Raw genomic sequence first — 16,487 nt, forward strand, 5'->3', positions numbered from 1 at the left:
GAGGGCAGAAGCTGAATATGGGGTTACAGTGTCCATTCCACCAGTTGTGTGTCTATTCTGGGCCCTAGTGTAAGACCACAACATGATGAGATGAGCAAGCAGTGGGCAGAATAGACTCCCCAAGACTAACTCTTAGCATGTGGGGACTGAAAGCCTAGAATTTAAGGGAAAAGATTTCTTAGAAAATTTACATGATGGTTGACAAGTGAAATATGCTATGAATTTTTTGGGGTGATAGATTAAAGTCACCTGTCTAGCATTTTCATTGAGAAAATTATTCTTTTAAAAACGTGGTTTATTATTCAAAGTGCTCTGAACTCAAATGTCACTTCTAACTAGCCTGGAGTAAAGCACAACAGAAATTTAAAACCCAAAATATTGCAAGGAATTCCTTAGAAATAATTTTATTAGTGATGAGTGAACAGAACATAGTCATAAACATAAATTCCCTTTTCTGGAAAACTCCAGTAATCTGAACTACATTTTTAGTGTGCAGAACTTGACAAGCATGAAAAGCCTTTCCAACAGGAAGAAAATTGAGACAAACCCTACAATTTGATTGGCAGTGAGCTTCCTTTCCTGCTTCTCTTCCACACATGCTTCTCCCTACCCCTACATCAAACATCAGCTAGTTAGAGTTCCTTCAAGACACACAATGAATTCAGAGAAAAAGAGACATTATATGATTTGAAGAACAACCTGAGCAGATCATAGATCAGGATCCTGTCTCTTGTTTGGTGACAGACATGTGCCAAGGTCATAGTACACATCTGTGCCTCAGCTTCCTGATTGTAACGAGAGTAAAAAGTTCTATACAGGGCACCATGGCCTCTGTGTGCTATTGCAGCATGGCTTAAAAGAATGGCAGTCCAATTAGATTAGGGGAGGCAAATGTTTTTAGCAGGTCTCTGGTCTCAGCAGTATCACAAATGGGAGCTCACCTGGTGTCTTGGACAATTCAGTTGTCACCAAATACCAGCAAGCAGCAAATACTAATCATTCATTTGCAAAGAACTGATAAACAGGATTGAGTTTGAAGATATTGTAACAGCTGTACATATCACTACAGAGAGGCTTACAACAGAGGACATTTCTACTGTTCAAGAATATAGAAGGGAGAATTAGTATTGTCAGTATTTACTACATTAAATAGGTTGCGAACATAATCAACTTGAGTTTTTATTTCCCAGCAATGCATCCAGAGGGCAGAGTCTCTCTGCTGAGTCCATGTGCCATTGATGGTCCCTCTCTGCAAGCCAGAGCAGTCCACCCAGGGGAATTCAGGGAGATCCCTGGTACATGGGTGGAAGCTGAAACTATAAAGCATCAATTGAGGTGAACTTAGTGTAAATAGAAATACGAGGTTCAATATAAGAGCCACTGGCTGAATCCTGAGACCTATGCTGTGAAAAAGATCACAGCACAATATGTGACCCTCTTCTGCATGCTTACTGTGTGTCAGCCTGCCATACAAAGACTAACATGGAGGCTGTCTGGGACATACCCTTACAGGCCACTGCAACAGCACTTTACTGGGTGGAAAAGAGGAGACTCAAAATCTGAAGTTACCCTATTTTAACAAGTGAGTTCTAATTGTAACTGCATTATCCACGTAAGAAATTTGGAGGTTATACCAAAAATTATCATAACTTAGAATAACCTTGAAGAGACTTACTAATTTGTGGGGGTTTGATAGTATTTGGTTGGAGAGCATAAAGTAAATATTGAATATAAATAGTCCCTTGCTATCAGAGTTTGAGCAGATGCTAGACACAACGCAGATTTTAAGACTGCTACATCTAAGAAGTTCTGTCAAAGAAAACTATTGTCACTTTTGACTTCATTAGCTTTAGTCGTTTGTTAAGACTATGTAATGTAAAGTCCAAATAACTGTTACTGTCCAGAATTAAGTCAATGTTTAGAAAAGAAGAGTGCTGCTGCTGCCATATAAAAATGACTGCAAAATGCTTGCTTTTTTCCTGAGGTTAGGCATAGGGGTATATTTCATTAAAGACGTGTTCAAGAAAAAAGAAAAGACAGTGAAATCTCTTCAATTGCTGAAGAGACAAACCCAACAGGAACAGTTCAGCACTGCTGCTACAGCACAGTAGCCATGTTGTGGCCTAGTGCCTAAATGACTACCAAGCATCTGAGCCACTGCAATGTCTGACTGCCACCACACAGGATCTGTGACAAACCCACAGGAGCATCAACTGCACCTGATTCAGGTTAGCTTCATATGAATGGGAGCTATAGGACCCTGTGTGCTTCAAAATGGTGATCAGGCCAATTAAATGACAACAAATGTGTGCCTGATAAGAACATAAAATTAAGAGCATTTCTATTATTGACATGTGGAGAGTAGCTCAGATTTGTTAAGAGGCAATGTTTTCTCTTTATGACCCATTGAGCAACCCTGAAAACCCCTACAGGAAAATGCCATGCTGGCACTCAGTCTTGGATATTGCCTTTAGACCAGAGGATGGACAATATTGCCGATAATAAAGGCTTTTGTAAATTATAACTATACAAAAATAACCACATCCAGGTCCCTTCTACACTTTCCATCCTGAAGAGACCTAAAATTACTGACTTAATATGCTCTTATTTACTAAAGGACAGTTCCTCTTTCTAGTATTTACTTTTAATCAAGCTGTACCTTAAAGTCTGGTGTAATTTTTTAATTTACGTCTAAGGATTTTACCCAATGAAAAACCTATGTGCACAGAACAAGGCATGTGTGGAACTGAGGTGCTTATATTCATCACGATTTGTAAAGCCTTGCCCTGGCATAGGCAATGCAGGGAGAAGCAAAGAAACCTTACTTATGAGCAGGAGCAAAGCTCATGAAATGTTATTGCAGTTACTTTGCTTTATTTCTGTTGGAGTCTTGGTCACCTCCCTTCACCCATTGCTCAGACCATGCCCCACCAGCTAGAGAATATCATTGTGAGAGTAAACCACAAACCAGCATGTTCTTCAGTCCAGCACACCTGCATATTCAGGGCCCTACACAGATCCTGCCCCAGACAATAAGAGTAAAGCCAGATCTGTTTGGATATGAGCTTTCCTAGAGGTGGACTTCTCCAAGGATCAGCATCTGATGGAACAACCTTGAAGCATGAGCATCAAGGGGCCAGACTTCATCCCCAGTGATCCAACAAACCCCTGCCTAACACAAAGACAGGCTACTGGTAGCCCTTCTAACTTACATATATCAAAAGCATTCATTGGATCGCTTTATTCTGCACCTTTTTTATGTAGTTCCTCTATGGAAATGGTGGATAAGTATCAATTTTAAATACACCTTCTTAATTTAAAGGAGATGTTTACACTGCACTGCTATAAATATGTTTATAGCCTAACACCCTCAAAGCACTCTGTTGCATACCAAACACCTTTCAGTAGTATTTATTGATGTTACTGTGAGTCTCAGTGAGAAGTATTTTGGTCTGATTAGTCAATTTTCAGCCTTTTCAATTAATAGGGCTACAAATTAAATAAGTTTTAAAACTAATCTATGACCATTTTCTGTTACTTCTTTTTAGTTATTACTTCTATTATTTTTTATCACATCTCAAAATTAATCAAGGACACTTTTAGCACAGGAACACTGAGTAAAATTAATCAGTGGAAATGCTATACCAGGTTAAATGCAAAAGTAGATAAAAATGTATTCATAATTTTGAAAAGACTTAAAATGGTATCAAGATAAACAGTAGTGACAATCCAGTAGGGTGGGGTTTGGGTTGCTTTTATTTTTTTTTGCATTCTACAAGAAGTGTACACTTTTAATGTGTTGCTTTATTTCTGAGGAATTAATATGCTTTATGAGCATTACAAAATTGTGCACACTATAAATTTTTTGTTTCATTTCATAGAACACATGGAGAGGAACTGTTCATTGTCAATTTATTCCCTGCATAATTCAGTGGAGCCAGGAAGATTTTGTATGCTGACAAAGCAGAGCTTTCATAAACATTTTGGCCAAGGTGGCAATGCTCTTCTGGAGACATAAATGTCTCTGAAGTCACCCAGGGTTGAGCCCTTAGCATCCCAGACAGGGCTTCAGCACAATTCCTGCTAGAAGATGTCAGTGCTGCAGAGATGAAGGACCACAGATACCAAATGTCCACTTCTGCAGTCTCCTAGAAGCCATAAAACTACATGTGCTGGCAACAACAATTCTCTTCCAAATACAGTCTCTGCTTGTCAAAAACACAACAGTATGGGCAAGGTTTCAATTCCCCTAAGAAGTCTGTATGACCAAACTTCACGAACGCAGATTTGGGCCGGGCTCTCCCCATGTGGGTGTGCCCTTCCAGCCTGTGCAGTGGATTTTTTACGTGAGGCACCGTGTGCGCAGAACTGGCCCCACCGTTTAAGTCCTAAGGGTCCATTTGCCATGGCCAAGCGAGCTTGGACAGTGACAGTGAAGTCCTCGGGACTGTCACAGCACCCGGTACTAACCAGGGCTGACCCTGCTGAGCATCCGAGATCTTCTGGGATCGGCTGGCAGGGGGACATTTAACTGTCAGGGGACGGTCTCCACTGAGATTCGAACTCGCGACCGGTTTCAGAGTCCGGAATGCTCACCATTACACCACGGGACCGCCCCTCCTAAGAAGTCTACTGAGCTGACAATGTGCAGTCACCCTAACCATCACACAAGCTTCTCACACTTGGACTGCTGCTAATGTGCTTGGACCCATGCAAGAGTACTGGAAAATCTGAGTATTGTAAAACTGGCAGAGATTTACTGTGTGCCATAGAAAAATAAACTGCAGGTACCATTTCACATGCATTTCAACACAGTGGGTGCAATTGAAATTTATCCATTCAGACCAGTTTAACATCATTCTTTACACTTCTTTTTACATCAGTTAGTACCACTGAGCATTAAAAGCAGCATATTTTATTCTAAAACTTTCTACTTCCTGTTATCTTTGCTCTAATGAAAGCAAATATGCATACATGATGCAAAACTCTGTTTACATTAAATCTGTACAAGTAAATGACAATTTTAAGCACCATTTAATCATCAAACCGAGTGCAAATATACACATACAGTTGCACACATGAACGATACAAGTGCAATTTGTAAACATTGTGGGTGTAAAATGCATCATCTTTAGCCACCTGGGGCGGTCAGTCTGCTTTCACCCTGGCCAACCAACCCCAAGCCATTGTCCTCTCAGCTGCGTTTGTCTGCTCGACTGAGGAAAAACTATGGGTAAAACCGGGCAGACCTTCATTTGATTTTTACATTCATTACATTCATTAGCAAGCTACTGAGGGCGACCTGCCAACTCCAGAGCCACGCCGGCTCCGCGTACCAAGCCTGGGGCGGCAGTGCCGGCGACGCGGAACCCTCGCTGGGGCGCGGGGGCCTCTGCCCTGCTCGTGCCATCGCTCCTCCACCGACGGGGTAAATACCCCTTTTTCCAAGAGAAAATGGGGAGCGTGCAGCCGGGTGCGGAGCGCTGCCAGCTTCACGCTGTGGCAGGTCCCGCTCCGGCCCCCCCGCACACGGGTGCCCGGGGCTGCGGGGGTCTCAGCGCGGCACCCATCGGAAGCGGTGCCCGCCCGCCACCGTGCGGAGAGTGAAGGCGTTTCCCTGCGGGAAGGCCAGGGTGCGGATGGCGCCGGCCTCCCCCAGCTCCGCCCGCAGGCTGCCGCTCCCCTCCATGTCCCCGCCGTCCGGGCGCGGGGCGGCGCGGCCGGTGCGCAGTCCGCGGAAGGCGCCGTGCAGGCGAGGGGCCGGCCGTGGGCGTTTGGCCGTGGGGCTGCCCCCGGGGCTACTCCCGGGGCTGCCTCCCGAGGTGTCCCCCAGGCTCCGCAGAGCGGCGCGGCACTTCTCCGACACCGCCCGCAGCATGGCATCCACGCCCTCCGCATCCTCCCGTCGGGTCCCGGCCGGGGCAGCGACTGTGGCGGTGGGAGAAGGCGGAGAGTGAAGAGGAGGAGGAGGAAGCGCCGTCTCGTCGGTGCTTTGCGGGAGCATCAGCGTCTGTCGGGAGGAAGGAGAGCGATTTCCAGGAACTGCGCCGTACCGCCCTCCCTCACGTCGCACCGACCGGCTTCACATCACGGTGTCTCCCACTGCTCCATCCCACACCTCACTGCTCTGTCGCGAGCTGTATCATGCTGTTCCCTACTGCCCTGCTCCATCCCGCACTGCTTCACCCCACACTGCACTAATCCACATTGCCCTGCCCCATCCCGTCCCACACCACCCTGTCCTGTGTCAGACAGCCCCACATCGCACCTTCCCACATCCTGGCCCGCTCTCACCCTGTACTGCCTCACCCTGCACCCTGCACCCCTCTCCCGTCCCCACTGCACTCTGACACCGCACTGTCCCCCAGGATCCTGGGTAACTTGGGCCTGGGGCAGCCAGGCCAGATGGGAGGGCAGCACTCACGTCAAGGACAGCGGCCAGCTGTCTGGCCTGACTCGCCAGCTCCTTCAGCTGCACATTGCTCTCCCGCAGTGTCACCAGCTCTTCCTGCCTCTGTGTAAGGGTTCCCTGCAGCTGCAAAGGACAAATACAGACCCGGTGGTTGGGACAGCCCCAGTGTTCAGGAGCCAGGGGATGCTGCACAGCAGAGCCATGCAGTCACCACAGCAGGATGCTACAGCGAGAAACACAGTGCAAGCGAGGGTGGACATGGGGGCTCTACCTGGCTGTTTGCCTCCAGGGCATCTCCCAGTGCTTTCTGGTGCTGGTCTGCCTGGTCCCTCCAGCTCAGCTTAGGGGAAGGAAGGCGCTGTGGGGGTACCTGTGGCAGCACTCTGCTCTCCAGCTGTGGGGTGCAAAGGCCAAAGGCCACCTCCTCACCAAGTGAGAAATCAAAGTCAGTGCAGTCCAGTGGTGGTGGCATTAAGGTGGATGCATCTGGAGGGAACAGCCATAGGTGTTAAGGCACAAAATGTATTCATGCCCTCAGTTCGTCCCAAACCCTCCATACCATTCATCTTCTAAACATCTCTCCAGTATATCCTGAAATGCTTTCACTCTACTGCTCCAGCTATGCACCCTGAAGCTGTTTGTATTTAATTTGTCTTCCATTGGAAAAAACTCACTGACAGACCAGGTCCCTCTAAGAGAGCAGGGGTAAGCTGGCATGCACTGCCTTACAGTCTCATGGTGGAACAAGTATGCAGTTAAGTAGTCACCCAAAATCCCAACTGCAAAGCAGAAAAAGTGGAGACAAACCACAGCATGACTGTGGATGTGCACACACACGTACATTTGACTCAGGTAAGGAAATACATTTACTTGCCAGATACAAAATCATCGACAGCATCTCTGAACTCCTGGAAATCAAACTCCATCCCATCCTCGAAGCAGGTACCCTAGGAGGGATGAAAGAAATTATCCAGTCACCAGGGCCCAGGGGCTCAGCCCTGCCCATGATGCCCACTGCTGCCCATACTGTTTCAACAGTTGTGCTGTCTGTGCTCAGCACTTTCCCATAGTGCCGGCACTCACAGGCACCATCTTCTGCATTGCCCTTGCCACTAACCCACCCAACATACAGAATAATGTGTTGTCCACCTCTGTGCCCATTTCACAGGTGAGAAATTTGAGGTTAGAGGAGCTGCCAGCACCCACTGGTCATCCCTCAGGTGCCAAGTGCAGCCAAGCCTGCCATAAACAGTGGGTTTACCTGTTGCAAGGTGACGGGGCCAGCTGGAGTGGTGGGAAGGACGGGGGCACAGGCTGCCAAATCCTGCCAGTCGATGGTGCTAAGCACTGAGGACAGTCAGAGACAGAGGTCAGTAGTGCAGGCAGGGATGGGCATAGCCAGGGGGAGCATGGCGAAATGGAGATCACAGGCTGGGGGGCATCCTCGATGGGCACAGCCAAGGGATGCATGGTTGGGGAACGTGGTGGAATGTAACAGTGAGGAATAGAGCGGGGAACACGGAGCGGGGTACATGGCCGGAGACACACGGTGGAGAGCAAGGTGGGGGTGTTACGGACGGGGGCTGCAGGGCTGGGGAGCACCGTGGGGGGCACCAGGGGGGCGCAGTGGGAGGCACGGGGAGGGGTTCACGGCTGGGGTGTCAGGGCTGTCCGCCGCAGACTCACCGAGGGCGGGTGCGGTGGGGGCCGGCGGGGCGCCGCAGCGGCGCGGACGGGGCGGGGGCGCTCGGGGACTCGGGGCAGCCGGGGGGGTCCATGTCGTTCCCCCACCGAACCGGGCAGGCTTCTTGGCGAGGCGGGCCGGGGGGCACTGGACCCTGTTGGGGCAGATGCTGCCGAAGGCTCGGCGGCGGCCGCCCTGCTCCATGTTGCCGCCGTGGTCCCGGCCTCGCCTCCAGCTCCGCTCCCGGCCCCGGCCCCGGCCCCGGCCCCGACGGGCGCCCTCCGCCCCGCGCCCCGCGCGGCACCGCCTCTCGGGCAGGGGCGCGGTGGGCCGGGGCCATGCCGGGGGCTGCCCGCCCGCCTTCGCTCCTCCACGGCGCCGAAACCTCCCGCCGCCGCCCCGGGCCGCGCCGGCGGCTCCCGCGCCCGCGGAGACCTTCCCCGCGCCCGCGGAACCGGGGCGGGCAGAGCGGGCTGGCCCGGAGGGAAACCCGAGGAGAGTCGCTGCTGGCCCCGCCACCCCGTCCGCCCGCCCACCGGCAGCTCGGTCCCCCGCCCACCCCTTCGAGTCCCTGCCGGGCAGCGTGTGAGCGTCAGCTTGTGGGCTGAGCTGGTTTTTATATTTGTTAAATGTCGTTACGGGAGTAGCGACAGTCAGTATTGAAAGTCGGCGTCGGGGAGACAGGAAAAAAAAGAAACCAGCCCGTGGCTGTACGAATGTACCGAGCTGCACATCGGGAGAGAGTAGCCCCACAAAACGCAGAGAGACCTCCCCACTGAAATCACCGACGGGGCTAGTGGAGATGAGCTGCCTGTCATTACCCTGTGGTGTGTTTGTAGGTATTTTCTGTAGCAGCAGCGTTTCTGTAGCGAGCAGACAAGTTTTGCTCGTTGTGCCCCACCACCTAACCGCAGGCGGGGCTTGGAGCACAGCCCGGCGTGCGGCTTCCCCCGGCCCTGGAAGGTGAGCAATCCCCAGGGCAGCTTTAGGTGTGTGTGCTCTTTTAACATCACTTTTGTGCACAGATACAAATGAAGAAAATTAAATATTTTACAACATTATGATTGTTGTCTGTCCTTGAATGTTTCCCGTGCTACAGTGCCAAACTGGTCAGGAGCACGCACCTGGATTACAGCCCTGTTAGAAAACTAAAAACCAGCTGTTCTATTATTCCACACTTCGTTTTCGTACACTTGGGGCAGTGTATCTATTTTTCCCATTAGCCATGACCAAGCCAGCGAGGAAATGACACTACTGGGCATAATTTTGTGAGGGCTAGAGTTAACTGCAGGGGGAGACAGAGCTCATTATGTGCCGGTATGTTTCCTCTCCCAAATGTGTTCGCACACTGCTAGCAAATAAAAGAGTACAGTTAACAAGTAGCAAAGAGTTTATTCAACGTTCAGTTAATCCTTCCACCGTTATCTTTATGGACCATCCCCCAAATAAATAACACAGTACATGAAATTCAGTATACTATTTACATACTGGATTTAAAAAAAACAGGCACGTTGCAGCTGACACGACACATAACATAGTTTACAAAACGTCGTCTAACTTTTAAACTCCAGTGACACTAAGAGGATCAGACTCTCCACCGACTTTACGGAATACAGACGGCAAAGCCAGAGCGGAGCCAGCGCTTAGCGCCGCGAACTCGGACAGTACGAGCGAGCGCTGACGCGGCCGCCACCACCACCCGCTGTCAGCCGTCACCTCCCAGCCAGGGGCACTTCTGGGCCACCTCCGGGGGAAGGAGGAGCGGCAGGGACCGCCCGTTCAGAGACACGAGGAGCTGCAGCTGGTCCATGCAGTCCCGCAGGAGCTCCTCCGGGTAGCCGCTGACTCGCAGGTCCAGGGGGCTGCGGTGTTGCAGCAGCCGGTCCGCCAGCCCCAGGCTGCCGGCGGCCAGCAGCGAGGGCGCGTATTTGGTGAAGGCGTAGTCGGCCAGGCTGAGCTCCGCGACGCTTCCCGCCAGGCTCCGGGCATCCGCCACCTCCGCCGCGTCGGCTCCCCGCGTCTCCAGCCGCACCTGGCTGAAGTGCTCCAGGAAGAAGCTGACGGTGGGCGCAGCCAGGTCGAAGCCCAGGCGGTGCAGGACGATGCACTCCAGGTTGCGGAGCTGCTGACAGGTGAAGGCGCCGCAGCAGAGGGCGAGCAGCTCCTTCACGCTGGGGGGATGCACCTCAACCTGCGAGAGGGGACAGGGGAGGGGCGATTGCCGTCGAGGAGCAGCCCCGGCGGGCGGGCGCGGAGCGCGGCCGGGTTGGGGCTGAGCTCGAATCAGCCGGGCCCGGGGCTGCCCTACCTGCTTGCAGGCGATGAGTAGTGCCGTCACCCCCAGGAGCTGGAAGCAGTCGGCGGCCACGGGGGTGGTGGCGAGGAAGCGGTCGAGGATGTTGACGGCCAGGCAGAGGGCCTCGAAGGAGAGCCCGAAGTGCCGGTGCACGGGGATGAGCCAGCTGACCAGCTTGCAGCGCGCCTCCGCCGTCACCTACGACACCGGCAGCGGGGTCAGGTGGGACCCCGCCGGGCTCCCCTGCCCGCCCCTGCCACCAGCCCCGCTGCCTCCACCTGCGGCTGCCGGGCAAGCGGCTCCCGCGGCTGGAAGCGGCTCTCCAGTCTTTTGCGGGAGCGGTACCAGCTCTCCCCGTAGTCGCGGAAAGCCTGCAGCTCCTGCAGAGTGTCCCCCACGGCCGCCGCCGCCGTCCCCGGGCGCCGCCGCCGTGCCGGGCGCCGCGGGCAGCGGCCGGGGAAACCGCCGGGGCCCCGCCGCTCCGGGGTGTCGCCGCCGGGCCGCCGGCTCGCCGCTGTCACCATGGGGTGGGCGGCCGTGCCAGCCCCGCGCCCGTCGCGGCCGCGGCTATTTAGAGCAGCGGGGCGGCCACCGCCCGCCCCCGCAAACATCGCCCCGCCCCACCGGGCACTGCCCGTAGAACCGTCTCCACAACAAAATGCGAGTCACCAAACGCCTGCCTCTTCTCAGCCGCTTGTCATGGGGCCAGACGGCTGCGATGAATTCGCCGTCGGTCTGCGACCTCCCGACCACGGCCTCTCGCTCTGGCAGAGCGTGGAGAGCAAGCCGGGCAGCAGTGCGGTAGAACCACGGCAGAGCCCAAACCCCGACAGCTGAAGCTGCTGCGGCTTGGACTTTGCCACTACTAAAATCAGGTGTCTCTCCAGCTCCTAGTTGTTAATCTCAGAACCCGGTCACGGGGAAACAGCACAAATACACCAAGGGAGAGATACCTGGGAATGATGGAGCTCTCTGGGGCAGGCTTGGTTACATGTGGACTATCTATACCGTGAGGCACTACTTTAAATAGCTGAATGCAGGGAAATCAAAGCATTCCTGCACACCAACCATTTTGCAGTCTGGTCTAAGTGTGGAAAGACTTGCAGAAAAGGAAAAAGTAGAGCTCTCCTGGGTCAAGCCCTGGAAAACAGGTCAAGGGCAAATGAGAGCTTTAAGTAGCCCACAATCCAGGAGAGCAAGAGGAGAGGAGGTGGAAATTCTGCAGCTTCAGTGGCAGGAGCAGGAAATCCCCTCCAAAATGAAGACACAGACCAGGAGGACAAGCTGTCTAAAAAAAAGTATACAGTGAAGACCCCTGTTGAGACTATGGTGACAAAGATCCATACCTACTGACCAGCCCAGTGTTTGACAAATGCTTTGAGAGAAATAACACAATGGTGTTAACAGAAATCTTTATTAAATAAATAGAGCAAAAGAGAAAAGTTCACCCAGCCAAAAGAGCACAGGCACAAAAGTTGTTCATATATACTGCAGAAGCAGAAAGCCACCATAGTATTTGTTTAAGATAACTGTGCTTATCTGTACACCACAGTGTGATTTTTCCTTAATCTGTTTTGCAGAAAACTGTTGCTCACTCAGAAGATCGTGCAATTTCCTATTTATTACAAAATACCTCCTTAATTTAGTTCAGCAGGGCATGCTAGAGGAACACAAAGAATAACTGAATTTGAACACTACTATCTATACATGGGAAAAAACCCTCTCTATTCATCACAGGTGAATAAGGGAGAACTCAAGGACAATTCACACTTTCCTTAGGATTTAGTGATTTAAGACAACAACTGAAACACAAAACTCAAATTCAAAAGAAAGATGAGCTTGTTTGTTACTGAATTACTGAAATGTTTTTCTAATATATATTTCCAAAGGATACAAATAAAAACATCTCAACTGAACAGAACTTAGGAAATTGTTCAGGGTGCACATTTAGTTTGTATCCTCAATTAATCTGGTTTGCAGGTTTTTATTTCAATGTCTCGGAATGCAGAAGGTAAAATGGAGGTCTTAAGATCTAAACTTCTCTATTTAAATGCTTCCTTGCCTAAATGTAGTATATTCCTGTGTTAAAAAAAATCCAGAACCTACTTCCTGTCTCTTCTTATGAAACCAACTCTATCACTACTTTATCACAGCGCATAAACTAGTAACAGATGTCATCACTTTTCCTTCAGAGTTCTTAGCAAATTACTATTACAATTAGTCTATTCCTTATACCCTTTGAGTAAAGGGTAACACACACAAACTGGTTTATTTTCAGCTTATGCTTTCTTCTCAGCACAGCAACACCAGTTCTGCTGTGATAATCTAATGCATTTTTATGCATTTTCCTCAGTGCCTTTTCTGTGCACTATTAATTTCTGTTTTTCAGATTAAACAGAAGTTGTCATCTACTCTGTTCCTATGTCTGTTCATACAGTTCCTACTTGACTGTGACTATTTAATGGCAAACTTTCCTTCAAATATATTCCTCATTCTTGAAAGTGGAGTTGGTGATCTGAAATTGCACTTCGTAATTGCACACAGGTGGAATGTAAGGGCATATAGTTCGTTAAGGTATCTGGTTACAGAGTATTCAGTATTAAAGAAATAGGAAACAAAGAATCACACAGACATACAGTAATTCTGAGCACGTGGTAGGAGAGAACAGTGAAGACCACTGGTTTCTGTCACTGAAAGTTTCCACCAGGAACTGCTCTGATAGAGCATTGAAGAGGATCAGTCTGAACATTGATCAATAAAGGGGGGAAAAACATGCTTGTCATTTGAAGGGGGCATGCAGAATTGTGCAAAACTTGAAACACAAAAGGGGACAGCAAAACATTGCAGTTGCAGGGAGAGACAACGATCAGGGTGAACAGCGAGGAATAATTGTGTGAAGAGGCATGTCCTCTGGGAGTAGCTGTTGGTTAGTACACTTGTCTAGCTGAGCACCTGTTCACAGCAGTCCATATTACATCTTAAAGAGCATTATCTTAATGTGAATCATACATAAAAATTAAGACATCTATAAGATGCATTGGTTCAATACTGTAAATTCATAGTTAAAAAAAATACCATTTAGGAAACCCATGTAAGAAACATTTGTCATCTGTTTGCATGTATGTAATGGAATTCTACTCAACTGAGATTCAGTCTTCAATCATCTCTACATACTGCATCACCAGTGAAGGTATGATTAGGACATTGAGCTGAAAAAGATAAATTGTTCATAGCCATTTCTATATTGAAAAGAAACTGATTGCAGCTATCATTGGAACAGTCAGACAAATGGCACCAAATATATTGTAAACGTTAAACATATTCAATGTTCATCTTTGAAGTGATAGAGAGAAAGGTTAATCCTATGAAAAATCCTATGCAAAATCATGCAGTCTATCCCCATCGTGGCTGGAATCAACCACATTAAACACTTAAATTTCAGTTAATGTTGGAGTGCATATTTCCTCTGAAGCTCTGATTCCTTACTGATTTCTGGTTTCAGTTACCATTCTCTGTTTTTATCAGCTCTTTGATGATGTGTAAGACCTTGTCATCTAAGAAAGAAAACAAACACAGTGAGTGGAAAACAATGAGCTTAAAAATTGATTTCTAAACCCCAAGAAAATCAGAACACAAGTCAGGCTCTCAGCAATTCAAAATCTTAAATGCTTTAGTCCACGCCAGAATCTAAAGCAAAACAAGTGACTACCATTTGCCAAGCAAAAGGACAAACAGTACTTTTTATAAAATTAATCAGTGAACTGGTGGTGGCCATTTCAGTACTTCACAAAAGAGACCGATAAAGTGATGCGTTAACTACAGATACACCAGCAAATGGGAAAACTCACTTTCATCCTCCCCACCTACAGTGTTATTTCTGAACAACCAGTGTCCAAAGTTTCAGTTGTGCTTGTCTGTCCCTTAACTTGGGGCCCAACATGCAGTTGCCCACCATTAACCCAAATTATGAGACAATTTGCAAAACACTTATGAATCATCCATGCCTACGATTCTTCACACACACTCTTTGAGAAGCATACCTCACCATTACTACCACTACCTTGAATGATGCTATCAAGCACATCTGTAAGTTGTTCAGATCTTCCTAAATCTGGGGTGAGCCACACAAAATATGCAGTTAGGAATGACTTTCAGGATGCCTCTCAAGGGAATGGGAGTAACATTCAAGTCACACCAACGTTACTGTGTGAGGATGCCATATAGTAATGATTCCTCAGAGTTGCCACAAGGTCCACCTAACCAACAGTAATGTCAGTAATGCAGTAACAGAGTTACCTTCAAGTGACATTTTTGGATTTTCAAGCTTCTTCTTTAAAACAGACTCAATGAGAACTCTCAGCTGTTTGAAAATTACTGCTATCTTTACAGGAGCCTATAAAGGACAAAAAAGACAAATATTTGCATTATCAGACATTTTGTATCAAAATACAGATCAAAAGATTATCTTACATATAAATAGAAGTTTAGAACAAGATTCCTGCAATCATGATGCATATATATATGATTTTAAGCATAGGGATAGGATTCTCATTAAATGACTGGGCTTACAATATACCTTATCCAAGCACTGGTTGTAGCATCACAGACTAAAGAACAGCTGCTCAGAGGGGTAACTCAGAATGTGTTCTCACATATTTCATAACCAACCAGTATAGGGGGAAATTATTAATTTACCAGCAACATCCCAAATTCATTGCTCCTGCCTCCCCCAGGTAAAAAAGGTACAAATTAAATTTATACCTGAAATAAAATAATTACACATTTCTCTCTCAAGAGGTCTGTTAGGCCTTCTGAGAAAGAAATCACAAACACTCTCCCAGATGTCACTTGGGCTTTGGATACTTAAAGCTGAAAACTTTCCCAGGAATATTCACTTTTATCTCTCCCTCTCTATTCCAATATTTATTTCATTTATATGCTGTCCTTGATACAGTAAGTAGCTGTTATGGCAGAAGCACAAAGTGCAGCATATTCTGCTTAGCATCTCAACACAAAAAATAGAAATTCTGAAACACACTACAAGATGTGATTGGCCGAGCAGCGACACAAATGCAGCCACCCAGGGACCACTAAAAAAAATCTCCAACAAACCCAAAAGGGACCTGCTTTTTAAAATCCCATGTTCATAACCAGTGAATCCAATTAGATGGCTTCTTACTTTCATCATCAGAGTGCAATGTTTTGTAGCCTACAGTTGTCTTTGAGAACAACACATAGCCCACAGAACACAGAAAATTGTAACTAAGTAGCTGGAACCATAGCAAAAATCAGTGCTTGCCATTAACAGAATTTACAGAGGAGCTTGTTATGTCAACTGTTTTGTATGCAAAAATACACTAAGAAAATGCTCTCAGTTTTCCTATTTCCAAATAAAACTTTTACACATGGAAAGGAAAAAACCTAACCAAGAAAACCAAACACCCCAAACCCAGGTAAGCACATATTTCACAATCTGGATTTTCTTTCTTCCACAAACAATTTTGTCTGGGCTATAGAGCAGTATACAAAGTAGTATGTTGAAGATAAATATGTAGGAAAGGATAATATAAAACAACACACTTCTCCGCTTTCAGTATGACTACGAAAAAAGGCTTAGTCTACATCCATTTTCAAAACATTTTCTCAAAGGTTTCTTCATGAAGAGAGAGTGAACTGGTTTGTCACAAGTCACATATGACAAGCCTATTCTTTTGAGTGTGATTTACTAAGATTTCATTGCATGTATGTAAAATTTCCCACCATTTTCTTTAATCGTTCCCCCTTTTCTTTCTTTTTGTGTCCATCTCATATATATAGTCTGAATTAAGCTGATACATCAACTGTGTAATACAAAAGCCCATGGAACCACAAAATGTAGTTTAGTTATCACTTCAATGCACCTGAAAATGGATCCAGCCGTCAACTGTCAGGAGACGCTCCCGATGCTGGACTTCGATATCCCCACCAAAAAGCAAAATTGGAAATGGGGATATTAAAGTAGTCTCTCTCAAATACACCTTAGCATACCTCACCTGCATAAAAACAAACATAAGCATTAAACACAGCAACAAAAAAATGCTAAACCATGTAACATC

General features: G+C 47.9%; 3 protein-coding genes across 6 annotated transcripts in view; all 3 read right to left on the reverse strand.

Moving 5' to 3' along the window:
* Positions 1-5,554: 5,554 nt before the first annotated feature.
* On the reverse strand, positions 5,555-7,329 carry MCIDAS (multiciliate differentiation and DNA synthesis associated cell cycle protein). The gene is made up of 4 exons (XM_071581652.1): positions 7,287-7,329; positions 6,684-6,898; positions 6,425-6,535; positions 5,555-6,010 (listed from the first exon to the last, which is right to left on the reverse strand). The coding sequence occupies exons 2-4, from the start codon at positions 6,882-6,884 to the stop codon at positions 5,555-5,557; spliced, it is 768 nt and encodes a 255-aa protein (XP_071437753.1). The 5' UTR covers positions 6,885-6,898; positions 7,287-7,329.
* Positions 7,330-9,801: 2,472 nt separating this feature from the next.
* CCNO (cyclin O) lies at positions 9,802-10,931 on the reverse strand. Its single transcript, XM_071581164.1, has 3 exons — positions 10,671-10,931; positions 10,405-10,590; positions 9,802-10,287 (listed from the first exon to the last, which is right to left on the reverse strand). Exons 1-3 carry the CDS (start codon positions 10,914-10,916, stop codon positions 9,802-9,804), a joined length of 918 nt encoding a protein of 305 aa, XP_071437265.1. The 5' UTR covers positions 10,917-10,931.
* An 856-nt stretch (positions 10,932-11,787) lies between these two features.
* The window catches only part of DHX29 (DExH-box helicase 29), a 31,674-nt gene continuing 26,974 nt past the window's right edge, over positions 11,788-16,487 (reverse strand). For all 4 annotated transcript variants that reach the window (XM_071580623.1, XM_071580624.1, XM_071580622.1 and 1 more), the window contains 3 exons: positions 16,293-16,424; positions 14,689-14,785; positions 11,788-13,946 (listed from right to left, as the gene is read on the reverse strand). In XM_071580623.1, the coding sequence (XP_071436724.1) occupies positions 13,891-13,946; positions 14,689-14,785; positions 16,293-16,424 (285 nt within the window). In that variant the 3' untranslated portion in view covers positions 11,788-13,890. The remainder of the gene's footprint in view (positions 13,947-14,688; positions 14,786-16,292; positions 16,425-16,487) is intronic.

The sequence above is a fragment of the Pithys albifrons genome, chromosome Z (genome assembly GCF_047495875.1).
Source record: "Pithys albifrons albifrons isolate INPA30051 chromosome Z, PitAlb_v1, whole genome shotgun sequence".
NCBI classification, from domain to species: domain Eukaryota; kingdom Metazoa; phylum Chordata; class Aves; order Passeriformes; family Thamnophilidae; genus Pithys; species Pithys albifrons.